Source organism: Cyprinodon tularosa, unplaced genomic scaffold (genome assembly GCF_016077235.1).
Source record: "Cyprinodon tularosa strain WSP-4 unplaced genomic scaffold, ASM1607723v1 ctg153, whole genome shotgun sequence".
Classification (NCBI taxonomy): Eukaryota; Metazoa; Chordata; class Actinopteri; order Cyprinodontiformes; family Cyprinodontidae; genus Cyprinodon; species Cyprinodon tularosa.
The window spans coordinates 845,653-863,189 of NW_024038364.1; the positions used below are offsets into that span (position 1 = coordinate 845,653).

The 17,537-nt window shown below is 38.3% G+C and overlaps 1 protein-coding gene across 1 annotated transcript in view; it reads right to left on the reverse strand.

Moving 5' to 3' along the window:
- LOC119779922 (collagen alpha-1(XIV) chain) overlaps window positions 1–17,537 on the reverse strand; it is a 281,288-nt gene that overhangs the window by 160,899 nt on the left and 102,852 nt on the right. Inside the window, exons 21-23 of the mRNA XM_038279773.1 lie at window positions 14,218–14,340; window positions 13,392–13,541; window positions 7,526–7,642 (exon numbers count right to left, since the gene is read on the reverse strand). Coding sequence (XP_038135701.1) covers window positions 7,526–7,642; window positions 13,392–13,541; window positions 14,218–14,340 — 390 coding nt within the window. The remainder of the gene's footprint in view (window positions 1–7,525; window positions 7,643–13,391; window positions 13,542–14,217; window positions 14,341–17,537) is intronic.

Sequence of the window (17,537 nt, forward strand, 5' to 3'; positions counted from 1 at the left end):
GTGGGGAAATATGTGGCTTTTATGTGACGTTAATGATGGCAGTGGTATTGCTGAAGGCCTAAAGGTGATGAATAACAGCCATTACTTTCCTATTTGGTGGATGACGGCTGTATTAAAAGTCAATCTCATCTTTGAGGCGGTGACTGAGAGGTGTACCTAAGAAATGGAATCAGGGAAACCAAATCTGTTGTTTGATGTTATTTTCGTGAGTTGGGCTGGTTTGTCCCTTTCAAATGGGGAAAAATAGACAATTACTATTGTTTCATGCTGCAGAGAGTCAGTGCCGAGAAAATTGCTACAATAATTCTAGAATTGGTTATATATTTGAGTGGATTTGTTTTGGAAAACTGAAATAAAAGCTAACTGTTGGGATCCTCAGGCTTGCCCACCAGAGGGCGCCGAGGATCCTCTTCTGCTTTCTTTGTCTTTCCCTTAGGGCTGGAGTCCCAAGGTTCTGGAGATTACCCTCTGCCTCCAGCAGAGTGCGCCGTGGGTCATCCTGAGCTGAACCTCCCACACACCTGTGGCTGATCTACTAATTAGGAGGACCACAGTATATAAGCTGACTTCAGACCTTGATTCCACGCCGCAGTGTTGATCTTAGTTGGTTAGCTTCCTGAACCTCTGTTACAGATGAATCTTTGTTATCTCTAGTGTGAGATCAGATTCTAATTCTTCCTTGTCTCTGCCTCACAGGAATCCTGTCTCTTCGTGAAAGCTCTGGATGAGCTTAACCACCTGTCTCTTCGTGAAAGCTCTGGATGAGCTTAACCACCTGTCTCCTCGTGAAGGCTCTGGATGAGCTTAACCCCCTGTTTCCTTGTGAAGCTCTGGATGAGCTTAACCCCCTGTTTCCTTGTGAAGCTCTGGATGAGCTTAACCCCCTGTCTCCTCGTGAAAGCTCTGGATGAGCTTAACCCCCTGTCTCCTCGTGAAAGCTCTGGATGAGCTTAACCACCTGTCTCCTCGTGAAGGCTCTGGATGAGCTTAACCCCCTGTTTCCTTGTGAAGCTCTGGAAGAACTGTCTCTCTGGCAACCTGTCTCTGGCCTGCGGCTCTGGGAGAGTTGCATCATAGGAAGCCAGTCCCAAGCCTGACGCTCTAGGAAAGCTAACCTGCTAATCTGCCCTGGTGAGCCAACCCATGAATTCTACGTGGATGCTACCTGTCGACTCCCCTGTGGAGTTTCCCTAAGAGGTTCCCATGTGGATTTCCCCTGTTGTTTCCCTGCAGTGAGCTGGAAGCTCAAATCCAGCCATCTCCCTTTCCCCGCACAGACCCCAGCGAATCAGTCCCCTGCCTGAACTGTGATACATGTGCTTGAGCCTTTAATAAACTCTTTGGACTTTTACCAGTGCCTCCGTGTGTGTTCTGCATCTTGGGCTTTACTCTAAGAGAACCCATCATGACACTAACTCTAAACTCCAATAAAACACGTTTATGAAAAATCTAGATGTAATTTTGAGACATTATGGAAAAGCTTACCTTTCTTAAAACACACCCTGAGCCACATGATGATATTTCTAAAGTTGAAACATCTAGAAAAACCAGGCCGTGTAAGCAAAAGTGTCTGTCTGTCCAGTTTTAAGGGTGACTTCATATTAATAGAATCAATACAAACATTTTAAATGGGGACCGTCTTACTTATTTTCCCTATTCTTATGGTTTAGCAATTAAATAAAATTGAATATCACAGAAACACCTTTTATTTTGTACTTTTGAGAAAACTATAGGGTAGACCAAAAAGTGTAAAAGAAAAAAAAATATTTTAAAGTTTGCATTACTTTTTGCTATGGATTCTGTATGTTCATTTTTGTGTAACAAATAATTAAAATATCTTATCCATAAATTCATCCACAAATGTGACTTTTAAAAGTACTCTTAGGTGAATAGAGGGCATTCCCAGGCCAACTTGGATACATTCTTTGCAAAGGATTCTGGGAGTTTTTCCAGGTTTTCTAAGAGGACTGGACAGTGGAAACCTCCAAAAGGTGTACACTGGAGGTACTCTGATCAGATATTCAAACTGTCACAAGTAACCATTTTTATTGTAAAGGGCCAGCTAATCTCACAACCATAATGGAAAATCTGACATACAGGGACTGTAAATTTACAGATTATCTCTGTGGGTCACTTCCTTTGACATGAGAGCACAGCCCATATTATTCATCTATCCTATCTCAAGACATGAAATTATTTATTGTCACTTCTGCTTGAGGTGAAAACTGACCCTTAACCTGCAGGAAGCAATAAACCTTTTTTCAGTTGACAACTATGAAGGCTGACAGATGCATATGATCTCCAAAAAGCTAAGATGAAACCCTTCGCTTTGTAAATTTGAGGCCTTTCTCCACACAGCTTGACCTTGAGGTCTTGGATAACGCGATTGGTGATGAAGCGATGACAAAATCCAGTCAGACCAGAAGCCAACGGGACTTTGTGCCACAGAAAGCAGACGCAGCTCATGCTTGGATATACAAGGAGTGGGTAGACTGTCTCACATTGTATAAAAAACTAATGGGACTTAGTCTGAAGCCTTCTCCAGATCCACAACATGTCCAAACTCTGATCACCCCCACAGCCACACCATAGGGGTAAGACTCTGGTCAACTTTACCACAGAATAAATGAAAGCATTGTTGCTTAATGTGAATTTCAACTTTTTACAATTATTGCAGCCTCCTAGAAAATGGTTTAAATAAGAGAAAAGAGGGTCAGTTGGAAATGTGAGTTAGAACATACTGTCCTTTCCCCTTTAATAAAATCTGAGAATATTATCTGGAACTCCACATGTGTTGGATCATTTTGTCTCAGTCCTTAAGGGCCAAATAACTTTATGACAAAGTTCTTTAATGTCCACAGATGTCATCATCTTAGGTCTAGAAGATCTAATAATAAGGTTTTCAGGACATGCCCTAGCATTTGTTCATAAGATTGTATTAAAACTCCTAGAGAAGAAATGCTTCTTTTTTGCTATTAAATGCTAAGATAATACATATAAAATTTAAACCTTGTTTGATTTGGGTCAGATTGTAACACTTTGAACACTGCATGATTTCTAGCAAATCATGTTAAAAATGTGCGAAAACTCTAATAAGTTCCAAACTTGAGTCTTCGAGGGCAGGCAGGCAATAATGGACGCCCCTCTGCCTAAGATAATTAATTAAGTCTCTGAAGAAATCACTTTGATACTAAGGAGGAAATTCAGCCATTTGATTTAGGTGTGTTTGAGCTGGATGCATCCAAAAGTTGCAGGACACCAGCCCTCAGGGATTGCAGTTTGACAGTCCTGTCCTAAAATAAACAGAGCTTTAATTGCACTAACATAAAATAACACTGAAATAGAAAATAATTAAAGAATTTCTAGGTGTATTAATTCAGTAGGGGTCAAAATGCCACAATAAGACATATTTTAAGCTTACCTCCAGCTGCACTTGATTGAACCACTACTTTTTTGAACATTAACAGGAAAACTCTCTCCTATAACATTGCTAAATATTCTCCACATCCTCTCATTAAAACATTTTTGATTCCTTTGGAATCCCTGTAAAAGAAAAAAAAAATGCCCACAGATCCTTCATCATGCATAATAATGGCCAATGGGGGCTTTCCAAAATATTCAAGCTTTGTTTAACTCTTTAAAGCCCGATCCAAGAAAAAAACTAAAACTAAATAGAAAATTACTTTTTTGTTGTTTTGAATTCCTTATTTGCCCTTTTAACAAAAATATGTAAAAAGAAAAAACAGAAATACATTTTTGATGTTAATAATTTATTACTATGCGATAGGTCAAGATTATTTTTTGTGTAGTCTTCTACTGGCTGTTATCAGGTATATCTGGTTGTGTACAATAGGATTTTGAGAAAAGTTTTTACCATTAAATTATGCAAAAGGTGTCAGATGCAAAACATTTCAGAAACCGTATGTATCAAATACGATACATTTGGCATTATAGGGTTAATGGGAAACCTACCAGGACTGCGAGAGAACTACACTATATTGCCAAAAGTATTTGCTCACCTGCCTTGACTCACATATGAGCTTAAGTGACATCCCGTTCCTAATCCATAGGGTTCAATATGACGTCGGTCCACCCTTTGCAGCTAGAACAGCTTCAACTCTTCTGGGAAGGCTGTCCACAAGGTTTAGGAGTGTGTTTATGGGAATTTTTGACCATTCTTCCAGAAGCGCATTTGTGAGGTTGCACACTGATGTTGGACGAGAAGGCCTGGCTCTCAGTCTCCGCTCTAATTCATCCCAAAGGTGTTCTATCGGGTTGAGGTCAGGACTCTGTGCAGGCCAGTCAAGTTCATCCACACCAGACTCTGTCATCCATGTCTTTATGGACCTTGCTTTGTGCACTGGTGCACAGTCATGTTGGAAGAGGAAGGGGCCAGCTCCAAACTGTTCCCACAAAGTTGGGAGCATGGAATTGTCCAAAATGTCTTGGGATGCTGAAGCATTCAGAGTTCCTTTCACTGGAACTAAGGGGCCAAGCCCAGCTCCTGAAAAACAACCCCACACCATAATCCCCCCTCCAACAAACTTTACACTTGGCACAATGCAGTCAGACAAGTACCGTTCTCCTGGCAACCGCCAAACCCAGACCCGTCCATCAGATTGCCAGATGGAGAAGCGCGATTCGTCACTCCAGAGAACGCGTCTCCACTGCTCTAGAGTCCAGTGGCGGCGTGCTTTACACCACCGCATCCGACGCTTTGCATTGCACTTGGTGATGTATGGCTTGGATGCAGCTGCTCGACCATGGAAACCCATTCCATGAAGCTCTCTGCGCACTGTTCTTGAGCTAATCTGAAGGCCACATGAAGTTTGGAGGTCTGAAGTGATTGACTCTGCAGAAAGTTGGCGACCTCTTCGCACTATGCGCGTCAGCATCCGCTGACCCCGCTCCGTCAGTTTACGTGGCCTACCACTTCGTGGCTGAGTTGCTGTCGTTCCCAAACACTTCCATTTTCTTATAATACAGCTGACAGTTGACTGTGGAATATTTAGGAGCGAGGAAATTTCACGACTGGATTTGTTGCACAGGTGGCATCCTATCACAGTTCCACGCTGGAATTCACTGAGCTCCTGAGAGCGACCCATTCTTTCACAAATGTTTGTAAAAACAGTCTGCATGCCTAGGTGCTTGAATTTATACACCTGTGGCCATGGAAGTGATTGGAACACCTGATTCCAATAATTTGGATGGGTGAGCAAATACTTTTGGCAATATAGTGTATGTGGGTCATCCAGATGTTATAGAGGTTGGATTTTAAAACTAGTGAGTAAATAAAGATCTTGAAGGTCTTAGACTCCCAAAAATTAAACTCTCACATGCCAATTACATGCAATGGCATTACAAAAGCTATTTACAACTGTCCTTTGGACTCGGGTACCAGTTCTTTTGAATGCTTTGCAGAATATTACAAGTACACGTTGGCTGTAGACCCAACTGTTTGAGCCACTATGACAAAATCCAACTAAAAACTGTGCTTATATTTTTGTTACAGGCTCATCATAATTAAATAAGTGACATTATATCTATCAGGGAGTTTTGGGCCCTTTGGTTGTTAAAGCTTTGTGATTTGAAATCAACAATAAAACTTACAAGTCAAAATGAAGACCTGACTGGATACTACTACGTAAATTCATTCCAATAATGAAACAAAAAAGAACATTAAAAAATGGAGCAATCTTACATTGGTGTCAAATCAATTATCATAAACTCCAGGGTAGGTGTCAAAACATTTTCAGAACATCTAAACGAAATCCTGGTTTTATCAGATTTTAGGCCTGTGTTGTGGTACAATGACTCAGATGACTAGATCTTTTGCACAAGAAAAAAAAAATGAATTAGTTAAAGAAAGTAAACTTTTCCATGCTTGAAACTTTTTTAAAGCCTGACAGAAAACCTTTTTATCACCTTTAGTAAATTATGTAAAACATAAAAACACCTTTATCTGCAAAACAACATTTGATTTTACAAAAAAGGCCAGTGTAGGAAACATTTCCACAGTTTGCTGGAACTTGGTTCTGACTGTCATTTATATCTTTAGGGTCTCACTCAAGCAGGTTTCAATGCTTTTCTGAACGCCCACTTCTTACCACAGGGAGCATTAAACAGAAGGAGTTGTTTGGTTTCTATTGTTTCACGGAAACTACTTTTCCACAATAAAAAAACAATTCCAGGTGCTACTAAATGTTTAGAGAAAAACATCATAGGTCCATTTCAACTCCATTTCTTCATCTTTATAGCAGACTCAACAAGAATGAATCACTGCCTTTCACAGAACCAGAACACCTCCTCATTTGGTACCCATAATTCCTCTTTTTGTCCTCATGGCTTCATTTACTCCACAAAGAAAATGTAAATGTCACCAGAGCTGTAATCCATAACCTTTTTTTGCCCCCAACAGAAAGGCTCAGTGTTTGATTTTACAGCTAAACCTTTAAGACTGTCAGCACATCTCAAGAGGGATACAACAAAACCTCTGTCATCTTTGGCTAATGAGGAATTCAAACTCCTCCTCATGAAAGCATGGCAGTATGAAACAGCCCCTTCACTACTGACTCACATATTCAGAGTGGGAATTTAGTATGAAAATATGAAGAGAATTACAGCTTGGCATACAGTATGATGTAGCTTAGGTAATGCAGTCACGTTTTAGAGACTGGCAAGACTTTTTTCTGAAACCTGCTTTATAATCCATAGAGATGAAAGCTGATATATTAGTAGGATACACTGAACTCTGCACACTGCAAAAAAATGAAATCTAAATAAGTCATTTTTTCTTAAAAGAAGTGCATTTTTTCTTGACTTAAGGAGGTAACCTAGAAACTTTGACAATGGAACAAGACAATTTACATTTAAACTAAGAAAAAAGCTATTGCATCATCTTATTTCAAGTGCATATCATCTAATTATTAGATAAAGGAACAATACCGTACTTCCATTGGCATATCCTCTTGTTTACCTACTCAAATGAAGGGTAAATACATTTATTTTAAGAACTGTTTTACTTATTTCTAGATCATTTTTGCAGTGCATTTTAAGCAGGGGACAAAAAATGCATGAAAACTGATTGTCATTATCTCCTTTCTATCTCTTCTTTCTTTCATCTTTTCTCTTTTTTTTCTTTTTTTCCTTTTTCTTCTTCTGTTTTTCTGCTCTATTTACATTGCAGTGTCCATATAAACTGTAAAACTCCCTGCATAATTATAATAAAGCAATTTATATGCATGAAACAAGTGGAGCAGAATGGCAATTGCCATACTGCTACACTTGTGAAAGTAAAATCTGTTGGGCTCTTTTTGGCATCAAGACAATTATTCTTATTGCCACATCACCATACAGGACACTGTAAAAACAAAAAACAAAAAAACAAAACTAATTTTCATTGAGAAAGAAAAATATTATGAACTCCTGCCTAAAATAGATTTTGTCTGTTTGTGTTACCATTTCAGTTTGACACAACACATTATTTATAGAGTCAAAGGTATGAGCAAAGAGTAGCCCTACTCACCAGTCAAAGACTGAATAACTAGTCTGTAGGAAGTGGCATGTCGATGAGGCCCCCACTGAGCACAAACACTACTCATCCTCACTTGATATGTGCTCAGATTGTTCACTCCCAGGTACACTGTCAGAAAGATGGAGAAATGTTAGAAAAAAAATATACAACTCAAACAGAAAACGTTGCTCATACAGATGTCTTAGCTGCGGCATGTTGCTTAGCTCCTGTTTGTAGACATGTTCTTGTGTCACATAAAGAGTAAACAGAAATACATCGACAACATAAAACTTTTCTGGACCTCTTAGGAATATTCAGTGGAGATCCGTGAGCTTTTTTCTCTCCGTGCAGCTATAAAATGCCACATAAAGCCACACCAAGCTCACTTCACAGAAACCACATGCAATCATGACTCCAGATGATGGACTTAAAGTGTATAGCTGGTTGGTTATAAACACACCAGACTGCACTTCCAAGGAGTTATTTGCAGACATATGGGGATGTAAGGCTACACTAAGTTTGCAGAAAAAAAGAGAGCAGGTTTCACATAGAATCCAAAAACAAAACTACAAGGTCTATTTAAGCAAATTGCTGGAATGTGCTTTGAGATTTGGCCTTAAAAAGCATCACTGGTTAGGAGTAGACACGCATAAGAATTTAGGTTTAAAATAAGTTGGAAATCAAGCCTGAAGCTTCCATTGTTTTAGCCTAAAGAAAAACCTTTTTTGAAGTATTTGACTTCCTAACAATTGCATGTTGCTTCTCTGCATTAAGTAGAATACCTTTAAATATAATTCATGCTACTTTTTTTTCTGTTTATAATAGAATTCAATGCATTCTTTAAATCTCTAACCATACACAAACAGATTTGTCCACCTAAGCAGCATATATAAGCAGCTATGTCAGAGATCCCATGGGTCTCTTTGCTGCTTCTGTGGTTAGTTATCTCTTTACCTGGCTTGTCAGTTTAGATGTACAGCTGTACAGTATCTTGTTAGGTTTGCTGTGCAATAATCTTCCAATATTCAGATGATGGATTTGAGCTGAGCTTTGGGAAATTGTTTGATATTCCAACCATCTTTTAAGACGGGCATACACCGTTTTCAGGCCAATTCCCCAGTCAAGCGAGAATTTTTGGATCAGGCAGAGTTTCAGCCTCATCGTGCATCCTGTGGTATACAGGGCGGACATGGGGCAAATAGCCACTAATAACTACCTCCCGATCAGGAATCATAACGTTGGGAGAAATCAATCATGTTTGAAATTCACTCGGCCCTCATAAGGTGTTCATGAGTAAATCCTGCTGTCGAAGCAGAGTTACAAGGGTCTATGAGCCGATTTACCAGAACCTCACGCACTGTGCATGTTCAAACAAGGGAGTTCCTCTTCTTCCAGGTTGACTAGTCCAACAAGCGGCATCTCTCTGTGCCGAGTCAGACATGGTATTTTTGGACATACTGTGTGAGCAGTTAGATTGAACAAACATCATGAGCTGTGAACTTTTAAACCCTGTGATTTCATTGTACAATTTGAGCTGTAGCAGAGTAACCTGACTCCGCCAGATAGATTTGCTCCGCATATCCATCTGTAAAACCTTCAGTTGAAGTAATTTTAGGAAGGGGCGAAAATACTGGTTAGCTGATTGGCCTATGTTGGTGATAGACGGGCCAAATAAACCAATCAGATCAACGAAGCATATGACGTACTAACAGAACGACGACGAAAACACAACCACAAGCCAGGCTACTCTTGCCGAAACAAGTCGGGAGAAGAGCAAAAACATCTTTTCCTCTGAGAAAAGCCTCCAGAGCAGTGTTTTGCTCTTCTTTCAGTGAAGAAATACTCTGTAATTCCGATAAAACTTGCTCGATAACGCTAGTTTCATCGGCTGAAGCCGCCATGTTCTTTAGACTGAACTGTTGCGCTTCTCGTTACGTCACACCTCAACCCGCCTCAAAGCCAACGCTGATTGGACGTTCGTTTGGTGAACAGCTCAAAATTTTCTTTAACGGAGAGTCTCCAGACTGATTAGCGAGTGAAACCTTGAAAGCTTGCGAGATCAGGATGGTCTCACGAGGCTAGTAGCAGAGTACAATGATTGGAAATATCCCACAGGGTTTGCCCGGCCTTAGACTTCTCCATACCTGTATCTCAACCTGTTTGCAGTGTTTCAAAGGCACTATCCAGAACGAACTATGCATATAGAGCCTTTTCTGCCTATTTAAATCTCAAATGATAATCTGGTGATTATTTGCATCAGATTATTTGCATTGAAATGTAATTTTTCTAAAAAAAAAAAAGTTTTCGAATATACCTCAACATGTACAGTAAAGCCTATGAAAAAATCCTGGAGCAAAACTGACTTACTTTCTTCTCAAAAACTCCAAGACTTGTGATTGTGTGACATTGACGCATCAGCTCGCTCATCTCTTCAGGCCCACTGGTTTCATTAACATGCTGCTGAGCAATATCAGAGAAGCTGTGTTCCCCTTCTGGGATATCTATACCCTAATCATCCTTCCTTCCTTTCATACAAAGCCATCTCTCCATCTTATTCAGTTTATTCTCCTTTGCACTACCCTTTGTCTTGCAAGATTTGTCCTTTATTCAACCACCACATGCCTACTCATTGTTATGCAGTTGGTGAAAAATTTCACCACTGCATGCGTGCTATATTTAAAAAGGTACATGTTTCTGCCTTTAGCTGACACTCACCCTACAAGCAGTGCAATGAAAATGGATGATTTAGCTGTCTGGCCCAAGGACACCATAAAAGGACATTCTTTCTGTTGGCTTTGATTTTCCGAAAAGCTCAAACTGGTGACATCTGAGGTTCAAACGAAGCTGTATACAAACGGTGCAGGCTGCTGGGAAGAGGTTAATTATGACGAATGTGGACCAAAAGGTTTTAACTTAATCTTACTGAGAGGAAGTGATTAAATAATTCCAGACAGACTTTCAAGGAGTTTTTTTAAGGCTCTACTTCACCAATCAGAGAACTTTAATTCCACATATATTTGGTTTATTTAATGACTGCTGTTATATGTAGATCATGGGCGTAGGTTTGCATAGGGACCATAGGGACATGTCCCTACCAAAATTTTGAACCGACCTAATTGTCCCGACCAATAATTGGATGTGAGCAACATGTTTATAATTTACAGCAGTAGTTGTTGCAGCAGTGGCTTCTTTTCCTCTCGCAGCTCCTCTGCCTGGTCTCTCCTGTCCCTTTCACGTAGCAGCGCATGGAACTGTGCTGCGCTGTTTAACTCAACTCTCATTGGTTGTTCTGCCTTAAGTTCCGCCTACTCTCTCTCTGATTGGCTGTTCTCTAGTCCGCGTGTGCTTGGAGCACAACATTGAAAATTTATTCACACTAGAATGCAGCGGTTACAACAATTAATATTAGGCTACAAAACTAGTCCCAATAAAAAAATTAATATCATGTACACTAAAAAACAAAAACCTTTTTTTTTCTTTTATAAAACGAAATATTCTGAGTCAGCCAGGAGTTCTGAAGACTGCTGGAAAAATGGGCAAATAAAGGCTGTAAGCCATCAACATTTCTGATTCTTAGCCACAGCCAACTAAAAAAGAAAATGTGACGGTTTCCTTTTTACTGATATTTAGTTGATATTACTGTTTTCATTTTTTTGTTTTTATGTTTACAATTTTGCTTCATTACCAGTAAAGAGCGAGTATCCTTCTATCAAATGTGTTGTGGAGTGGGAGCTGAGAGATAAAGACAACAAAGACCTGTTCTGCATCCGATTCCCAGTTCAGATTGTGAGCTAAACCACCATAACAGAGAAGAACCTCAGATGAGCTGCTTTTAAGAAGGGATTCAGCTTTGAGTAAAAAAATAAAAAATCTAATATCCCTGGTTCTTGAGACTTTTATCTAAGTGGGTTGCTCTGTGGGGAAAGGCACATTTTACATTTATATTACTGTATGTTTTAAAGTCTCTATACTCCAGTTAATGATGAATCACTTACTAAATTAGTTGACGATTATTGAAATAATCAATTAATATGATTCATTTTTTTCAGCCCCAGATGAAATACATGAAATTGGCTACACAGAGTAACTACAGCCCAGATGTTCAACTTTTATAGTGAAGTTAATATTTTAATGAATGTATTATTTTGCTTGATACAGAGAGAGAATAGTAGGTACAAATATAAGAGTGGGGTTTAACTCTGCACAATTCTATATCTTCAAAAGAAAATACTGTATTTACCTTCTCTCTTAGTCGTTCAAATGAAACTGTTTTCAAAGTGGAAAACAGTCCTAATTCCACATTCTTCAGAGCCGGTGATGCTTCAAACATTGATAAACAGCATCTAATGAGTGTAGAGCTTATAACATTTTTATTAATGGAGCAAAATGTTGCTTTTCTCTTTTAACAATGAATTCCTCTTATCAGTACGGATGCTCACATCGAGCATAAAAAAGGGCATGCATATTGCATAGCACCAATGACACCAGACCAATAGTGTCCCTACCAAAGTTCAAATCAAACCTACGCCCTTGATGTAGATGATTAGCTGCACTGGTGAATAATTAAAGGTGACTATTCAGTTCAGATGTAATGAAAAAAAGGAACAATTGGATAAAAAGAATGGATATGAATTCAACTATTAAAAGATTTTTCTTTAAATAATCCATCATTATTAAGTAACTGATTTACATTTTCTTTTTGAAATTGTCGTTTTCTTGAGCTCTTTATCATAATTACAACAGTTGCGTTGAATAAGTCAGTTGTTTATGGTAGCTGTCCATAATTTAAGTTTCAGGTGTGAAGTAGTTCAAGGAAAGTGCTGCATGTGTGCAGAACGTTTGCAGCATGAAGGCAGCGCATGAGGAGAAGCTGAGGGGATGATATGCAGGTGCTACTTATAAAAAGACATAAAGGAAAAAGCCATGGCACGTTTTCTCAGCTGTTAAATGACGACTATAAAATTATACATTAGTATCTTTGCTACATCCTATGCTGAATAAATGCTTACCGAGAAATTTAGATACATGTTAGAACAACTAATGATTACTTATAAGTAATATTGTGCACTTTTTGCAGCCAAACCAAATCCTTTTTAATCACAACTAATCATGTAGATACTGTTAATATTGATACTAATTAAATTCAAATCAGATGAACTCCTCAATAAAATTTAGTTAAGAACACAGTTATTGATAGAGTGCTGTCTTGATTATTACATTTTGAATAAAGTGTATAACAAAATCTTTTCCTTCCACTCAGAGTCTATTTATGTTTACTTTAAGTTCAATTGCGCTGGATAGGACATTCAGCATCCTCAGGCTTTAAATTAATAAATGAATAAAAAGGGCTTTATTTAATTTATTTTGTCATGCTTTAGGTGTCACGTTTCCCACTTTAAGGGCCAATGATTCACTTTTTAATTTATGGTATGCACTTCATGTAGAGGTGTGCATGTAGCCTACTTTAAAGACACCAATAAAAGCAAGCCATTGGTGAAATATTTCACCTAATTTTACGTGCTTGTTTTGTTTTTTGTCGAATAAAAAACAAAACAAAAAACATTTGTATGTTTAAAAAAAAGAAGAAAATGATTTATCAAAGCCTTATTTTCCATAAAAAACGATAAAACAAAAAAGTGTTATGCAAAGGCTGTTGTGTGGACTTTGGAGAGCTACTGGAAAGGTTTGATGATTTGTTCTGGAGTAGAGACACAAAGCTCTTTTTTTTTCTTTTAGATAATTCTTTCATTAAAAATAAACAAGAAGCAATAACCGGGTAAAATCAAAATAATTTCCTCTAGTTGGTTTGGTGATTATGCAGAAGGAAAAAAAAAAGATAGAAACTGAAATAAATTCTGGAAAAGGAAGCCAAACTTACAGGTCCGGGCCTTTCCTGTGAGAGCCTCGCTGGATCCTGTGGTGTAGGACGCTATGACCTTGACACTGTACTCTGTCCCACTCAATAGGTTGAGAATAAGCATGGTGTTTACATCCTCTCCCACAAAGGTCTCCAGAGCTTGTCCAGTGCCTGTAAAAGGGCAGTCATTTAAAAAGAAGGTCAGGTAGGCAAATGAGCATTTTCAGAGAGGAGCATAAGCTCTTTGCTCCAGCAGCAGAGAATAAAAGTTATTTTATGTTTCTAAATGAATAAAAATTTGAAAATATGCTGATCAGTTTATCATTGCTATTATAACTGTAGTCATTTTGGATGCTTTTTGGGTTAAAACACAAAGCATTGGCTTGGAGTTTTCAGGCTAAAGGAGATGAAGTGCTCTATATTCTAGATGTACTTCTTCATTTGGAAACCGAACTCAGTTCAAATGAGTCTCTGCTGATTTGGGCTTATTTTACATTTGATAGTGTCTAATGTAGCCTTTAGGCATTAGCTAGAGGGGAAGATGCTGTAGGGCATTAGCTTAAGGCTTCAGAAATCTGCTGAGCTCCATCATTTCTCAATTCAGAAAATCTATTGTTAGAGAACGCTGATAACAGAGAAAGTTAGATTACATGTTTCAACTGTTAGGTCCTGAAGACATTCATCTACAATTTATGATTTCTTGTGCAGATATTCATGCATCATCATCAAATCATTGCAAAATCCCAAAGCTGATGAGACTTTTTAATAAGAGTGAAGGTTATCATTAAAGCACAATTTTTAGCCAAATCAGTAAAAGGCTTAGATTGTGTTTCTGTGTCTAAATTACCAGAAAGAGGCTGGTAGACGACTCTGTACCCCATAGTGGGGGAAGGTGGAACGTCCCAGCTGATCCTGAAGCGGTTGTACCATTCTTCTGAGACTCGCAGGTTCTTAGGAGCAGAAAGAGGAACTGAAAAAATAAAATAAAATAAATGGTCATATTCCTACAGAAATCTGAAAACTGTTTTAGAAAATAAGACAATTGAGGAAACATTAGCTTCAGGGTTGTTTTCTTATGAGCTGTAGTTTGAAAAAATGTTAAATAAAACAATCTGGATAAACCTTAAAGTTTAAAAAGACAAAATAGTACTTTTATAAAGCAATTTAAATAAATTGAATTCCTGACATTAAAATATGAATACTTTTTTATTTCATTTTATTTTAGACAAGTTAAGAGAAACAGGAAATAAATGTGGAAACTGATAAGAAAGAACGTTTTATCAAGCTCAATAAAATTTCGTCTTAGCACAGCAAGAAAAAAAAGGATTTATTCTATAGTGTATATCTTCTCATGTATTTAAAAAACAGTTATAAATTATATGAAACCAAATTTATTTTAAAATGAAAAGGTGCAGGTTGGACTTTAATGGTCGGAAGTCTTATTTTTAGTATTTTTGCAATATAAAGAACTCATTGTCTAATGTGTAGCTGATTAGGGAAATCACTGCCTTGATGTACATTTATGAGCTCTGCTCATTGGAGGCCGATTCCCTCTTTAACCATAAAACGTGAGATCCCACAGGTTTATATCCCTGAGTGAACCTGCCAGCTGTTCAGCTGCACATTGATAAAGCTGAAAATCTTCCAGACACTCCGTCCATGTTCCATCATTGCACTCTGAGCTGGCTTCTTACAAACTGAAATCTCTCAGTTACAACGTCTCTTCTGCCCCGTCTTTCCTCCTCAGCCTCTGCAGTCGTTCGGCATTAAAATCCAATCATGCGTTTCTGTGCTGTACAATCCCATCGGTATCGGCTACAAACTTGCATGTTTACATCCTCAAGTTTTAACCTGCTATTCTGTTGTGTTTTCTATCCTTGGCTGCCCTTCCTGGACCTGAGGAAATTCCTATCATTTTCTGTGCTCTGCGCCATCCCTCCCGCATGTGCTGCCTGATAAAAGGGAAACTGGAGGTCTGATAAAAACTCTCCTGGCACAGAAGCTCTCTCACGATTCAACGGATGTGTTATAGAGGTTCCAGCGATAATTTAGCTTTAGAGATTTATTTTGGCTAAGATTTAAAAGCATTTGGGTCAATTACTCTTCTAATATTGAGTAAAAACTAAATTAATACACAGTTCTGACTTGATATTGTTGAAAAAGCTTGTTTTCTAAATGGTTTTGGCTTTATAACTTTTAAATCGAGCAGCTCAAACTAGACACAAGATGATTTATACACTGCAAAAAGTTAACTTTCTTCAATTTCTTCAATTTAAGTGTAGGGGGAATGGCGGCCTAGTGGTTAGGGCATAAAGCTTGGAATCATGACGTTCCGACTTCGAGCCCCACTCCCACAGTCTGCCACTTTCGGACACTGAGCAAAGACCCTTAACCCCACACTGCTCCCTGGGCGCACAATGGCAGCCCACTGCTCCACAAGGGGATAAGTTCGAAGCAGAGAGTGAAATAAGTGAAAATAAGTGAACATAAGCAAGACAATAATAATATTTACATTTAAAATAAGAAAAAAGAACTGCAGTCCCTAATTCCAAGTGTATAATATCTAATTACCTTATATTTAGCATAGAAATACTAATTCCATTGACAGATTTAACTACTAAAAAAAAAAGGATAAATACACTTTAAGTTAAATGTTTCCACATTATAGATTGTTTTTAAATCGTATCATAAACATAAAACTGCAGCATTCACAGAAATCAGCTGTCACAAGGAAATGCAACAAAAAGGCTGAGAATATTTGGCCAGGTTTGTAGAAACTTCACCAATAATACAAAATGTGCATTATTTTCCCATTTCCTTCATATCTGAAATGCTTCTCCTTATCTCTGAATAACTTCAACAATCATCCCATTCCTCAGTGGATCAGGAGCTCCGATTAGTCTGCCTCAGCTATCATATTATCTATCATCTGTGTGCCTCTAAATACCCAATCACCCCCTCTGTATTCCCTGTCATACCCACCTCAGTGTTGACTCCACCCCCCCCGATTCAAATCCTCAGATTATACAGGCTCTCCTTGTCCCATCATCTGTCTTTGCTAAAGAAAAAACCTCATGGACCCCCTTTTCTACATTCCCTGCCATTTTTACACAGGCCATCATCTCATCCCTCACTTGCTAACAGGAACCATTCATCATCACTGAGTGTCGGAGACCCATCATTTAAAAATCGGGGGAACGTCGTTAACGCCTGCTAATGTGTGTAATGCGGCACTAAGGGAGACACGATGGGATGGAGGCGAAAGACAAATGACTGGAATTTAGAGCTACTGTCTCACTGAAAGTCAAGTGTTTGCTCTGTGATGCACATCAAGGAAGAGGAATAAAATCTCCCCTTTTTTGTCTTGGGCTCCTCAGGAAGTATAATTAATGTAGAACTATTTGTTATAGAGCGCTGCCTTTTTTGAAATAACCATGGAATAGTTCTGACTGTTATGAGCTGATAAGAACATTTTGACATAATTTGACATTTTTTCCCTATTGTTCTTACTTTAAAGTGACTGTGAAATTTTCTGATGTATTTAGGCTTTAAAGAAATAATTTGGTTTAATTACATTATAGGAAAAAAAATGCTGTTGGCAGATATACATGCATTTTTGCTGATCTTTTTCATACATTTTCAAAGGTAAACACTATTTGTATAGATAACAATTCTGAGGACAAAAAAGCCTCAACTCATCTAAAACTTAAGGTTAGATTTAGATAAGTGTTAGGATAATTGTCATTGATGATGTGTGAGTTTAATACACCTTAATATTAGTTGCCTGTTGCGTGTCAGAACTGAGGTTTTCCCCAGTTGTTAATCTATTAAGGCCAGTTCCTCGGTCCGGCTATATACTGTTATAATCTTCATTTAGTATGTGGCAAAGAATTGGGAATGGAATAAGAGCGCTGTCCTTCAGCTAAGAACAAAGTGTAATATTTTGATAAGGCTGGAGGCATGGATGTCTAATCATCTGCAAACGTGTGTGATGTAAAATGTGATGATGTGCTTCTTCAACTGTTAATCTTGGCAACTTCCCGGTTGGTGAGCAGCTGCCTTCTGTAACTCTAAGCAACTTCTCTGATCTGAGTAAGATCACAAATTCTATAAAAATCTGTTGTCATGTCTCATGGTTATTTAATATATATATATACATACACACAT